The sequence below is a fragment of the Pseudonaja textilis genome, chromosome 3, assembly GCF_049901715.1.
Source record: "Pseudonaja textilis isolate UNSWEBS1 chromosome 3, rPseTex1.2, whole genome shotgun sequence".
NCBI lineage: Eukaryota > Metazoa > Chordata > Lepidosauria > Squamata > Elapidae > Pseudonaja > Pseudonaja textilis.
Genome location: NC_141992.1, coordinates 164767474 through 164781665, shown reverse-complemented (window position 1 = coordinate 164781665; position 14192 = coordinate 164767474). Strand labels below are relative to the sequence as shown.

The following is a 14192-nucleotide window of genomic DNA, read 5'->3' as shown; positions in this document are numbered from 1 at the left end:
CTGGATGTTTCCCCAAAATATAATATCTAATTATTTCAATTAATATATAAGTTTGTACAAGAAAAAAAGGAATCCCATTATTTTTAATTATTTTTAATATCTGAGCCAGAATGGACATCCTATATTGCATAGCACAGATGCACCTCATCTGTAGTCAATAATGCAGAAATTTCTGACATTCTGTGAATTGGTATGGTGTGGGGAAGTAAGGGTGAACGATTCTGATGGCTACCAAAATTTTTCTGGCCTGTTTTTCCACGTCGTTGGATCTTTTTGTTTGCTTCTCCCCCAAAATCTACCACAAAGTCTTATCAACAGCCTGCAACCATCAAACAGCCACAAGATCAGTGGTGGTATTCAGCAGGTTCTGACCACTTCTGGAAAGCCAGTAGTGGAAATTTTGAGTAGTTTGGAGAACCAGCAAATACCACCTCTGACTGGAGATTTTACAGTATCCTTTTCCTGCCACGCCCACCAAACCACGCCCACAGAACTGATAGTAAAAAAAATTGAATCCCATCACTGCACAAGATATAGTGCAACGGGAGGCCAAAAAAGATCACATATCTCTGGGTCAACGTATTGTATTCTGACTTATAAAACAGCAGAAAAAAAGGCACATTATAGTTTATGGTTTTTGTTCATTTACATTTTCCATATTTCTTATTAATTATTGGAAGGTCATTGTTGAGGTAATTCCCCATTAGGAGAATGAGCGCATACAGGGAGACGTATTTGAGAGTAGTGTTTGAATAATGCACATACAGCACACAGATACACTGTACAGTAAATGTAGGTTTTTACTTCCAGACAGTTTAAGCAAAGTTCAAGATAAGCAATCCAAAAGTCATTCACAGGTAAATCAGTCAGTTTTTCAATCCAGGGATAATCCAAATATCAAAGTCCAGTGTGAAAAAACAGTTCAGTATCAGACTTACATTAAATCCAGAAATAGCAGTCAATTAGGAAAAATGGAGGAACGATAACACTTTCCAACAGAAGGAATCAGAGATACACTCACGCTCTCTTCTGAGACTCAGACTAAACAACCCAGGTTTCTGGCTCCATCTTATGGCCGTTTGAGAAAGCACACCTAATTACAGTTTTGCATTTTCTTAAATATACAGTTTTAAAATGTTTATCCTGGTTTATATATTTCTAACCCAAATAGCTGTTAGGTGACTCATATTCCTAACAGTTATGGAGATACTATAAGAATTGCAAACCCTCATTACTTCAGGTACTAATATTTCAGGGAGCCTTTCAGAACTGGCAAAATAGAGGGATTCAGAAATGCCAAACTATCTAGAGCATCTCTGCACTAGCTTTACCTTTTCCTCTTGATGTGCCACTATAAAGTCTTGTCAAAAATAGTGCCAATATATAATGTTCTCCTTATTAATTCTCATATTAGTTCATTTGGAAAACGCAGGCTGATGCTTGGAGTTTCTGGCATTGCCTCAGACTGGTGACGTGATTTCACTGATTGTACTTTCCTGTGTGATAAGCAAATGATTGTCATTCCAAAAAGCAATAATGGACATGGATGTCACCTTAATAAAGAAATTATTCTCCACAAGAAACAATGGAAATTCCTGACCTGTCGTGGAAAATAGTTCTCTAATTGGTTTTGTGTGGTGGTGCAGCAGAATCATTTTCCCTAAACGTCATTCCAGTGAGTCACTACTGTACATCATTGTCAACTTTTCAGCAAAATCTTCCTAATAAGAAAGACCAGTGTTACATAAATGGAATCAGCAATCACTCCCTTTTATGTCCCAAAAAACCTATTTCTACATGTTGTATTCTCTCTCCCTCCTCTCCCCCCGCCCTCTCCCTCTCATCTTGCAATTCTAGGCATCACTATTCTTAATTGCAATTGCTTCTCCACCCCATGAAGAATTCAAAGTGAATCTGAACTAACATGACGCAAGTGTAGGAAATTGAAATAATTGTTGCCGTGGAAAATAATTGTTATATGGAGACCTGCTCTGACCTCACAAGGGCTTTGAAAGTAGGAGACTTATCCCGGCTTCAATCTCTTAATACCACTTAACAAACAAAAAACAAAAAAATTCAGAACATCTGATCTTTCATATCTACCCAGCTAAAATACATTGTCACAGCTATTTCCAGCTGTATATTCTGTTCTAAGCATGTCTAATAAAGAAATGTGCAATGGAGATATACTTCATCAGCCAATAAAGAAATAACATTTGAATGAAAGGCACTTTTTTCAGTCCCGGAGAATTTATTCCATTAAATTTGATATTGGGCCAACTTGATTAGAAATAAGTCTGTATTTCACTATCATATAGTTAGCAGCATTTTGGAATTGCATATCCCATGCATTTTACGGTATATTTCAATATTTTATATGTATTCTCACTGTCGCAACCATATGGTTTGTTTTATTTTATTTTATTTTTAAAAAAAATTATTTGGGTTTTCACAAAAAGAACATAATACAAATAAAACATCTTTTTTGGAAAATAGCATGGTTCCAGTTACAGTTCTTCATATAGACACAAACTCAATTTCATGCTCATTTTTGTGTTCTATTTCATATCTTATTACTGTTTTACATTTTCTACATAGTTTTTCCCCTCTTTTAATTTTATCAACTTTATTTTGATTAGCTCATCTCAATTCAAATCATTATATTTATACTTTTGTCTGTCCTGTTTCAATTTCATATTATCTTTTCTCATTAAACAAATTTTCCCCTGTAGTTACTAACTGGAGTATGACACCTTTATATCTTTTAATTTTATCCATTCAACTCTTATTTCAGCTTCAATGTATACCGTTAAAATTATAATATTCAATATAATACATAACTTCCAATTGAATTCTGCTTTGTACATTCATAAAATACACACTATATTCTTAAAAAGAATATATATATATATATATATATATATATATATATATATATATATATCACTCATTCCATTCCAATTCAATTCTATCATTAATATTCATTAAAATCTTAACATCTTTAACCTTTCTTTTCAATTAAATATCATACTTCCTTGGGAACACTTATAAACTTTTCAGAATTGATTTTTTTCCCCATATTTCTCTTATATTTTATAAATCATTAATAATAATTAAAATATTCCCATCCTTTCCTAATTTAACTCTCTCATTCACTTTATTTAATTTGTTTATTAACAAACATTCCACTAGATTACAATAAATATTTTATCCATTTTAAGCATATTTTCAAAAATTATTTCTATTTGTAATATAACAATACTATCTTATGTAGCTTTGCAAAATCCCTATTACAATTAAGTTTTCACCCATTATCTCTAAACAGGCTTATACTTTCAATTCTTATACCTTTGCCCTGTTTCTATATCTTGTTCCTGTGCTTTATAACTTCTTTTCCTTTCCTTCTTCCCTCTCTTCTTCTCCCTCCCCTTTTTACTCCTTTGTCTCTCTACTTCTAATTCTCTCTTCTTTAATCCCCTCTTCTGTTGCTTTCTAATATTATACTTATTTTTAAAACTATTCTTCTTTTGGGGGGTTGTTTTTTCAAATCTTAAACTTTTCATTCTCTTTCCCCCCTTTTCTCCCCCCCCCCCACATAGTTACTTGATCATTAAAGATGGCTTCTTCTTTGTCCCAATCTTCTTGTTCTGCAAGTGTTTCTTGTTGTTTCTCATAGTTCCAGTTCTCCATTTCTAAGAGTTGAAATATGAAGCCAAAAGAACCTCTCCCTTCTTGTGCATCTTCTTCATACTTTTTAAGTTCCATTTTCAATTCTTCTAAAAGTGGCCACATTTTAAACACTTTTAAACAACCACCCGATTGATTTTAGTCATTTAAATGCAAATAACCAAAAATCCAGAGATCACCAAATAATCCAAATAATTCCAAGCTATTTCTTCTTACTTCTTTTTTCCACTTTCTCTTCCTGGGGTTCTACTATTTTGTTGCCAAGTTTCAGTTAAAATGTATCTTTTAGGAATATTGTTGAGGTTTTAGTTCCAGGCAGTCTCCTCCATTTTTTCAGATCCTGCCCTTTTATTCTTTTTCTCTTCTTTCCTGCTTTTAAAAGCTTTTAAGTGTCCAGAAATCTTTATTATCCCTTTGACATTTTATTTTCAGCTTAAATGCCTGTTGATGTCAAAGTGGATTTTTTTTCAATTTCTTGCTTAAGTCTCTTAGCTGTCAGTGTATGGAAGGGAAGAGAGAGAAAAAAAACCCAAATCCTTTCCCTTCCCTCTCTCCTTCGCTGCTTCAAAATCTTCTTTGGGAACAATGTTATTTTTTTTATAGTTTAAATGCCAGGGTACCTTGCATTGTTGCTTTTGCAGTTTGACCTGGTCAACCAAAACTTTCTCTTCTTATCTTCCTCCTGCACATTCTTTTCCGGTCGAGTTCTTCTTTGAGGTGGCCATTTCTGACCACCGCTGCAACCACCTTCGGGAAAGGGAGTAAAGGCCAGCTGAGGAGGAGAGATGCAGCTCTCCTCAACCCTGCTGGCAGTCTCCCCCCTCTTCACCACCTCTACAGGGTGGCTTAGCTCCGATACCAGCTGGCTCGGGGCGCTCCTGCGGCGAGCACGGATCAAAACCGTGCACGATCATGGTTTCAGTCTGTCAGCGAAGGGACTCAAACCAGAAGTTTGGTTTGTTTTATTGAATAAACTGCTTTAAACTGTACATTTCTTGAACAATCTGAGATTATCAAAGTATCCTACATTTTTCACATTTTCTTCTTGATTTTTATATTATTTCAGTTTTTTACAAAGATTCATTGTGAAGTGAATGGTCATCCAAAGCATTCATATGTAAACAAAAATTAGAATTTTCATAGTATATGTGCAACATGGTTAAATTAACCAATTCTAAAAGATTGTCATTATAAGTTTTGTAAATACTGTATGGATGTTTAATTTCATGCAACTGGGGAAGCTAACTGTTTACTGAGCAGCAAGGAGTATTTAGTTTTTAAATTCCCGAGCAAACCCAAGAAGATGAGTTATGTAGATAAATTACATCAAATTAGTCAGGAATTAGTCAGGAACAAGAAGATATGCCTCTAAGGTCTCATAAGGTAGTATGTTTTAGTGAGCAGATCTGAAGTATGTTGGATGTTCTTGGGAGCAGTACCATGAATATGTAAAATATTATATAAGAGTTTCAGTAACAGATGCCATATTTCATGTATACATGTACCTACATGTACCTATATTATGATGTATCGTTTAATAATTCAGGCATTTCACAATTTACAACCATTTGTTTAGAACCATTCAAAGTTACAACAACATTGAAAAGGGTGTCTTAAAATCAGTCCTACCACTTACGTTGCAATGTCCTTATAGTCACATAATTGCAATTTGGGCCCTTGGCAATTCGCATGTATTTACAATGGTTCAGTACCCCAGGCCCAGAGTCATGTGATTGCCATTAGCAACCTTGTCAGCTGGCTTTCAACAAGAAAGGTCAGTGGGAAAAGCCAGCTTTGTTTAATGATCTAGTGATTCACTTAACAACTGTTGCAAAAAAGATTGTAAATCACTCAATCACATGCTGACTGGGTGCATCACTTAGTGACAGAAATCCCAGTCCCAATTTTGATCATAAGTCAAGGTCTACTTGTATTGCTCAATGAATACATAGTCTAGCAATAAACTATGGAAAGTTTCTTGCTGAATATTAACATACTGAAAACCAGGGCTGGGCTGCTGGGGGTTCGCAGGGGTTCAGGAGAACCCCTAGCTAAGATTCTGCACAGTTCAGAGAACTCCCAAATCCCACACATGGCTGTCCCCACCCACCCCTCCCCTCCCAGGAGTCCTCACACAGCCCATTTTAGATGTAGGTAAGTGCAGGATGCATGCGGAGGCTCCGGGAGGGTGAAAAACAGGCCTTCAGGAAGGCTGGAAACAGGAGAGCCTCTGGAACCCAGGAAGGCTGTTTTTGCCCCCCCAGAGGCTCGAGAAAAGCCTCCGGAACCCAAGGAGGGCAAAAATGCCCTCACCCCCTGCCATGGTGCAGGAGGCCATGCCCACCATGGCCATTCCCACCCAGCAACTGGGCAGAGAACCCCCTTGCTAAAAATTTTGAAGCCCACCCCTGCTCTGTTTCTCATTGGTGATTGTATCCTTGATCAGATGACATAAGGATAGATGATTTCCAGTTAGATCCAAAACTAATGAATGACAAAAATGAATAGCACATGAAAATGTTTTTAACCAGCTGATGCCCAGCCTTAAACAGGAAGGCCACAATCCTGATAATGTACAGAGACAAAAGTTTGTGCTATTGTTTAAATGCTCAATTCTTGAGCTGCATCCCTTTGTCTTGAATTTTCAGATGTTGAGATGTAATAAAGGGGATGATAGAGGAACAGCAAAAACAAGGAGTGTACGGTTGTAACTCTGATCAAAACTTTTATTGAAGAACACCGTACTTTATATTCAAGAGACTGTGTATTTCTACCATGGCCCAGATAGTAACTGGACTCTTATGCAGAAAAAAAAATCACAGAATTTATAAAATCTTGTAGGATTAATCCCCCTCCTCAGTTATACATCAGCATATAAAATAAAAATTTAGCAGTAGTTAATTATATTGAACTTTCTCCTTCTTCTTCTTCACTTCCTCTTTTACCACTTCAGATGTCAAGGAAGTATATTAAGTACATTATATTATATTGATATTCATGATAATCATTGATATAAATATTGATAATATTCAATATATTGAAGTATACTTTATTAATAAATATCTTATTGCAATGACTTGCTTTTGTTAAGTCAATGTTATGTCATTCAATTTGTATTGGATTTGAATTCTATGAATATTTTGTGTCCCCCCCCCCCCTTTCTTCTTATCTTTTGTTACTTGAGTAGTGATTTTGCAAATGGGGTGTTGCTTTTTGGCATGAAGTGAAATTAATTGGACTAATAGAGGTGTTGATTTCATGACACTTTGTCAGAAGTATATTGCGTGTAGCATTACACTTCAGTGGGCTTACATAGAATAAGCTTATATAATTGTACAGGTCATAACAAATTTATTTGGAAATAAATCCAAATGATTCCTAAGGGACCATAGATCATGGGCATGTATTAGGATGATGTTTCAAACAATTGAGCTCAGAGAATGGAAGAACTTTGTTCCAATACTTAAATGATAATTTATTTTATATTGGTAATTAAATATATAAGAATTGGGGCTTGTTTTGCAAAATGTTGGAGTCAAGATCACAAAGAAAACAGCTCATATTTTTCATCTGAAAATAGCAGATGGTGGACAGATGGTTTAAATTAATATTAATTAATTTTTAAAGAAATCTTAAATTGTTTACCCTGAATGCTCAGAGTTGGAAAGCTAGCTGACATCTTCAGGTTAATAGCATTCAAAATCATCTTGTTAAATAATATCAGGGCAGAGTGTAGTATTTCCAGTCTTTTGGTCACTGGTGCTTATAATAAAAAGTGACTCCCAAGATGATTTCTTTGTGATAGATTGGCCTGTAGCCAGAGGCGGGAAAATACTGAAATCTCTGAACAGTTTATGGCTATATTATGAAGACAGTAATTATTTTTCACCTTTGTTTACAAACTGTTCAAAACTAGAGAGAGGAGGTACTTTGTGAACTTTTATCTGAAAGATAATCAACAATTAGAAAATTGTCCACAGTGGTGTAACATTATAAATCCAATATATTTCCAAAAGTAAATCTTCTTGAGTTCTATAGAAATCTGATTCCTAAGTACATAAAAGTCAAGCCAGGAGAGTCCCAGTATAACTGCATCTGTCATTTGGTGGGGGGGCACTTCTAATTGAATCATTTCCCATGTTTCCAAAATGAGTTTTCAGCCTTAATTTATAAAACTGGGAACAATGGTTTCAAAAATTTCACACCACTGAAATTATTTTTATAGTTTCAGTGACTGTTCATGCACCCAAAAGAGAAACTTCCAGTTAGGCATAATTTTGTCAACTTATTTGACTTTTCAAGGATGAAACATGATTGCTACCTTGGACAATGAAAACACATTCAGTTTCTCTAATGTGTATATCACTCAGTGTTGTCCATAGTAATTTGCCCCTTTCACCTGAATGATAAGTGCAGCAGCATGCTACAATTCTGGTTCTTTGGTACATATGTGTGATACAGCAACACATGTAGAAAAGGGGAGAAACATGTATTGTGGTGCTGCTGGGATCACTCTGACCACATTGTCTCCCACCCATCTCAAGATGCCTCTGGTTCTACTTAATATTGGACAATGATAAAGGATTCCATCTTGCTTATCAAGTAGGAAATACAAGTATTGCAAGCAAGTTCTAATAGTTCTCCCTCCCTCTCTCTCTCACACACACATACATCAAAACTGATAGCTGTGTCTAATGTTTGTTTGAAAAGAGGTGGGAATCTCAACAGTATTTAGTTAGAAAATGAGAGAAGATGAGTCAGTATTAAGATTGTGGTGACCATAATTTGGCCAGAACTTTTAACTTTTAAGTCTTCCAAAAAAAGGAAAATTAAGTTCCTCTGAGATGTGATTGTGGACTAACAGAAGGCACTGCCAAATTGGAACTTTCTGTACCACTTGTTAAATATTCAAAGTATGCATGTTTTTATGAGTAGATATGAAACTTGTTTGTATTTTTGCAGGCTACATTACTATATTTCCTGTGTTACCCTTAAGCAGGGGTGGGATTCAATTTTTTAAACAATTGGTTCTGTGGGTGTGGCTAGGTGGGCATTGTCATGTGACTGGGTGGCCATGGCTGGGTTTTGTTTTTTTTTTGCAGCAACCCTCCCCCCCATTTTTTTTGGCTCCTGGGCCTCAAAGAAGCCTCCTGGAGACAATTTTTCTCCCAGTATGCTTCCCTGAGGCCCAGGAAGGCAAAAAAAAAAAAAAAGAGTACGGGGAGGGGCGGGCACACAGCATTTCTCCTCCAAGCACCATTTTTTGCCTCCTGGGTCTCAGGGAAGCCTCCTGGGTGAAGCAGTAAGACAGCGAGTGGGATCCCAACACAGCTGATTGTCGGAACAGCTGATCTTTGGGAGGAAGAAAAGGGAATACCTTAAGGAGTGACTGGGTGGGGGAGAATGCAGTGAGCAATGTCGGGCATGCAGGTGATGAGGTGCATCCATGACAAGGACTGCCTGGGTGGAGAGGGGAGGGGCCAGCCAGGGGCACGATTTGCCAGTCGTCCGAACTGCGCAGAATCGTAATCAGTTCTATAGAACCAGTCTGAACCAGGAGAACCCCACCCCTGCCCTTGAGGTTCTGATGTAATTAAGCATCCTTAAGTACGTACAAATTTAAATATTCACAAGATAACTGATCTTTATTGGGCTAATGCTGAGTTAGAATTAAGCTTTCTAATGCCATGTCAAACTAATATCCAGAAAACACAGTGCAGTGATATTACCTGTGCATCAAGAACATCAAATGGTGGCCAGACTGAAACTGTTGACTTAGGTCAGAGGCAAAAGTTTAGACTGTAAAACTCTGTGGAATTATGTTACCTAGAAGTCATGGGGCTCAGCAAAATCTCTAAAATATAGATATCTCCATGAGTTTCAATGGTGAGAAAAGTAAAGTTCTATATTTAGGCAAGAAAAACCAAATGCACAGATATAGAATAGGTGCTACCTGGCTCAATAGTACTAACAGTGAGAGGAATCTTGGAGTCCTAGTGTGCAATCACTTAAATATGAGCCAGCAGTGTGCTGCAGCTGCCAAAAAAGCCAACACAGTTCTAGACTGCAATAAACAGAGGGATAAAATCAAAATCACACAAAGTGTGAATACCATTTTATAATGCCTTGGTAAGACCACACTTGGAATATTGCATCCAGTTTTGGTCACCATGATATAAAAAAAGATGTTGAGACTCTAGAAAGAGTGCAGAGAAGAGCAACAAAGATCATTAGGGGACTGGAGACCAAAACATATGCAGAATGGTTGTCAGAATTGGGTATGTCTAGTTTAATGAAAATGACTAGGGATGATATGATAGCAGTGTTCAAATATTTAAGGGGATGAACCTATTTTCCAAAGCACATGAAGGCAGGAGAAGAAGCAATAGATGGGAACTAATCAAGGAGAAGAAGCAAGGAGAAATTTCCTGTGGAACAACTTGTCTCCAGAAGTTGTAAATGCTCCAACACTGGAGGTTTTTAAGAAGAGATTGTTTGAAATGGTACAGGGTTTCCTGCTTGAGCACAGGGTTGGACTAGATCCAACTCTGTTATTCTGTTATATTCTGGAAATAAGAAATAAACAACTCTTATGTTTTTTATATAGCTGGAAAATAACTTATGTTTGTGGGCTTTAAAAAGATGAATATGGAGAAATGTGCGTAGGAGAATATATTTTTATGTAATGAAAGATTCAAGCATGTAATTTTTAGATTAAAAAAAAATCTGTGTATGTAATATCTACAAATATGTATCCATGAAATAGAATTAATAGCATTAATGGCACCCATGAGTTTCTGTGGCCATATATTTCTCAGCATATCAAATCTGATTTACAACAACAACAATACCAATAATGTGTCCTATAACCTCCACATTCCAGGCATCATTTTGAAGAAAGAAAAAAATCTGTAATTAAACAATCTTCCTATCTCAGAGGAATTGCAAGGAGTGATTTTAAACTCCTGACTTGTCAGATATTCCAGATATTGGGAAAGTGTCTGATTTTGAATTGCTTCTAATTTTCTGCCTCATTATTTAAAGAGCTATAAAACTAAGAGTTTCAGTAATTAAAAACTATATAGATGCTCCACTGTAGCTTGATTCTCTTAATAAGATGTGGCAAACTTGAAAATGATAGTTGCTGTCTCCCAAGAGAAAAGCAACCATTTGAAAGTGCATGAGTTTCATAATGAAAGCACTCATATTCAAGTCTGTTATATAGGAATAACCTATGATTTCTGAGTATTCCCTATATTGAATGAAGGCAAATATACATTGTAGGATCCAACCTGGGTTGGTCACCAGGACCAGAGGTTTAGTCTTCCAAGTTTTCGGACTACTGCTGGAGTCCATTCTCAGGGAACTTCTCTTTATTGGAATTCCCTATAATACTGCGCAAGATCACTCCTTGGTGTTGTTTATGGGAAGATTCCTAAATGAGCATTTTTGGGTACAGATGTAATGAATTAGAAATTAAAACTGCATATTGTTCAGATTTCTTCTTTCACTAAACTAATATTTTGGGTTAAACTTCTTAAATCTATGATTATCTCATGATAAAATTTCCAATCCAAAGTAAAGGCAAGCTGGATTTTTAGAAAAGAAAGCTAAGAGCTTTCTTTATAAAGTATAATGTGGCTTTTGTCTAGCAGCAAACTAAGTCAGAAAGGTTTATTTCAGTGGTGGTATTCAGCAGGTTCTGACCAGTTCTGGAGAACCAGTAGCGGAAATTTTGAGTAGTTCACAGAACTGGCAAATACCAGCTCTGACTGGAGATTTTACAGTATCCTTCCCCTGCCACACCCACCAAGCCACGCCCACAGAACCAGAAGTAAAAAAATTTGAATTCCACCAGTGGTTTATTTATCTATTTTTGTTTCTGTTGTTTATTCTGAGATACAATAAATACATTATCAGGCCTCAAAGCTGTTGACAATTGTATTCAGTTGGGATCGCAAGAAGAAAGGTTGTAGCATTTCATTTATATTCACTACTGTATATTTACAACGTTTCAGCTGAAAGTGAATTTCATAGCTGGTGTTGGGGGAGGAACCTTTGTACTGTACAGTATTTGGGGAATATCTCTTCTAGACTCCACATAGCTTTTCCCATTATACTTTTTATTTTATATATTAAAAATAAAATTCTTTATTTTTGCTTTTTTACAGTGTTTTGGGTACTCTATAAATGCTTTATAGTTTTAAAATTACTGTTTTGTTCAAATGAATTTCAGATGTTTCCAAAGCTATATTTTGCTGAAGATAGAGATGAAAAACCTGCAAGGTACCTTGAAAAGAATGGAAATGTTTTGTTTTAACAAAATATTTCCACAAAATATTCTTTCTTATGTTTATTGGCCAATTCAGAAGAAGTTTTGCAGGTTTTAGTCTTTAGAAGTGAAAGAATAGTGATTTTTAAAGCTTTAGCAAGTGCGCCATTTTCGTTAAATTTATGATGCTGGGAAATGAAATAAGATTTTAAACCTGGACTTGTTGATGAATTATGTACCCAAAAATGTGGACTTTGGATTTGGACTTTGGTTTATATATTAGTGAATAAAGCATAGGAAATGTTTTAGAAACATTCACAAATGATATTGTTAAACTACCGTATTTTTCATTCCATAAGACACACTTTTTCCCCCCCAAAAATGTCTGTGCATCTTATGGAGTGAAAAACACAGGCTGCAGCAGCAGGGTCTTTTTACAGTGCTGAACCCCGCCACTTCTGTCTTTGTCATTGCCCATTTTCCTCCTCTAAACCTATGTACATTTTATGGTCAGGTGCGTCTTATAGTGCAAAAAATATAGTAATTACCTCAGGAGACACCATAATAAAAATGAATAATTTGTTACTGGAACCAGAATGCAAAACATTATAGCATTATAGCAAATTATTTTATGTGGTCCACAAATATTAATAGAAATATAATAAAAAGCCAGGAATGTAAAAGGATTGGGGAAAATAAAAAAATAATGCTGTTTATCTGTATAAAGCAAAGTATTAATTCTGTTATGACGTATTTCTGGTGATTGGGAGAAAGAAAGAATTTTGAGGCACAGTATTGCAACTTTTTTCTGCATAGCAATGCTGTCAGGGTTTATCAATACTGCCATGGTTTATTTTGCTATTTTTTTCATACCTCAAAACCCAATATAGTAGTTTGTTGTAATTTCCTTTTTTGTAATGTACATATAAAATGTATGCCATATTTTTATATATACAAATATATGACTGTTTTTCTTCAGTATTTTTGAAAGATCTCCCTTCTGGTGCTGTGAGGATTCTGAGACTGCCATGTTTTACTATAATTTGGAAAGAAACACCAGAAAAATGATTTTGACTACATCAGATTTCTCAAACGTATTGTTTTCTAGATAAGTATCAGCCACCATATGTCTTGAGTTGGAGATGATGGGGAGCTATTGTATATGATCCCTCTAAGGCATTGTTTCTCAATGGACTTCAACTCCTAAAATACCCAGCCAACCATGGCTAGGTGGTGAATTGTGGGAGTTGAAGTCCAAACATCTTAAAGTTGCTGAGATAGAGAAGCACTACTCTAAGACAACAGGTTGCAGAATGTTGGCATAAATTATCATGTGGGTCTTGACCAAATTCTTTTTTCTTTTTCTTTCAGGCAAATATATTACATTTATAATAAACCCCCTACAATATCCTCTTATGACCAAGAACAGCAAGTATCTGGGATTTACAGAAATTGCAGATCAAATATCAAGCCAAGCATTTGACCATCCGCCAATTGTAAATGAGAATTTCCCTGACTTAAATGAACATGTACACAGGAATTATCAATATATTCTTGGCAAATCATTGGACACACTCTCCGATAACATGTTGAAGAACCTCCAAAATATATTTAAGAGAAAGTTTTCACAAATGGTAGATTGGGAGATGGAAAAAATGCACAAGTTCTGCTTCTCTATAATATTTGAAGCCAGTTTTAAAACTTTCTTTGGAAGGGATCCTCATAATGATGGCTATAATGTTACTGATGAAATTGGAGAAAAATTTCTCAAGTTTGATGCCAATTTTTCCTATTTGGCTCTAAAAGTACCAATTACATTGCTGGGAGCAACCAAGAATATTCGGAGAGAACTCATAAACTTTTTAAATCCAAAAAAGATGGAGAAATGGTTAGATGTTTCTAAAGTGGTCCAAGACAGAAAAAATATCCTTGAAAACTATAAAGTGCTTAGCGATTATGACAAAGCAGGTAGCAAACTTTTGAATGATTGCTTAGGTCGAATCAGATAATTTACTAGAGTCCTTTGAAATAAAATGGCAAAACTGTGACCTTGAAATTTTTATGTTTTTTCTCTAATTGGGTAATGATAAAATGTTTTACTCTGAAACAACCCTGTCTGATAATTGATTCTTTTTTCTCTCTCTTTTTTTGGCTGAGGTGGTAAAACAAGATACTTAATGGTGATAATGAGAGAGATTATAACTGAGCTGCATTTCCTCCCTTTATTTCACCC

General features: G+C 35.7%; 1 protein-coding gene across 2 annotated transcripts in view; it reads left to right on the top strand.

Annotated features, from left to right (window-relative positions):
* The window catches only part of CYP7B1 (cytochrome P450 family 7 subfamily B member 1), a 92276-nt gene that overhangs the window by 61075 nt on the left and 17009 nt on the right, over positions 1-14192 (top strand). The window contains exon 3 of one of the 2 annotated variants that reach the window (XM_026706145.2): positions 13331-13927. The exons of the other annotated variant lie outside the window; for it this stretch is intronic. Within the exon in view, the coding sequence (XP_026561930.1) occupies positions 13331-13927 (597 nt within the window). The remainder of the gene's footprint in view (positions 1-13330; positions 13928-14192) is intronic. 2 annotated transcript variants of the gene reach the window in all.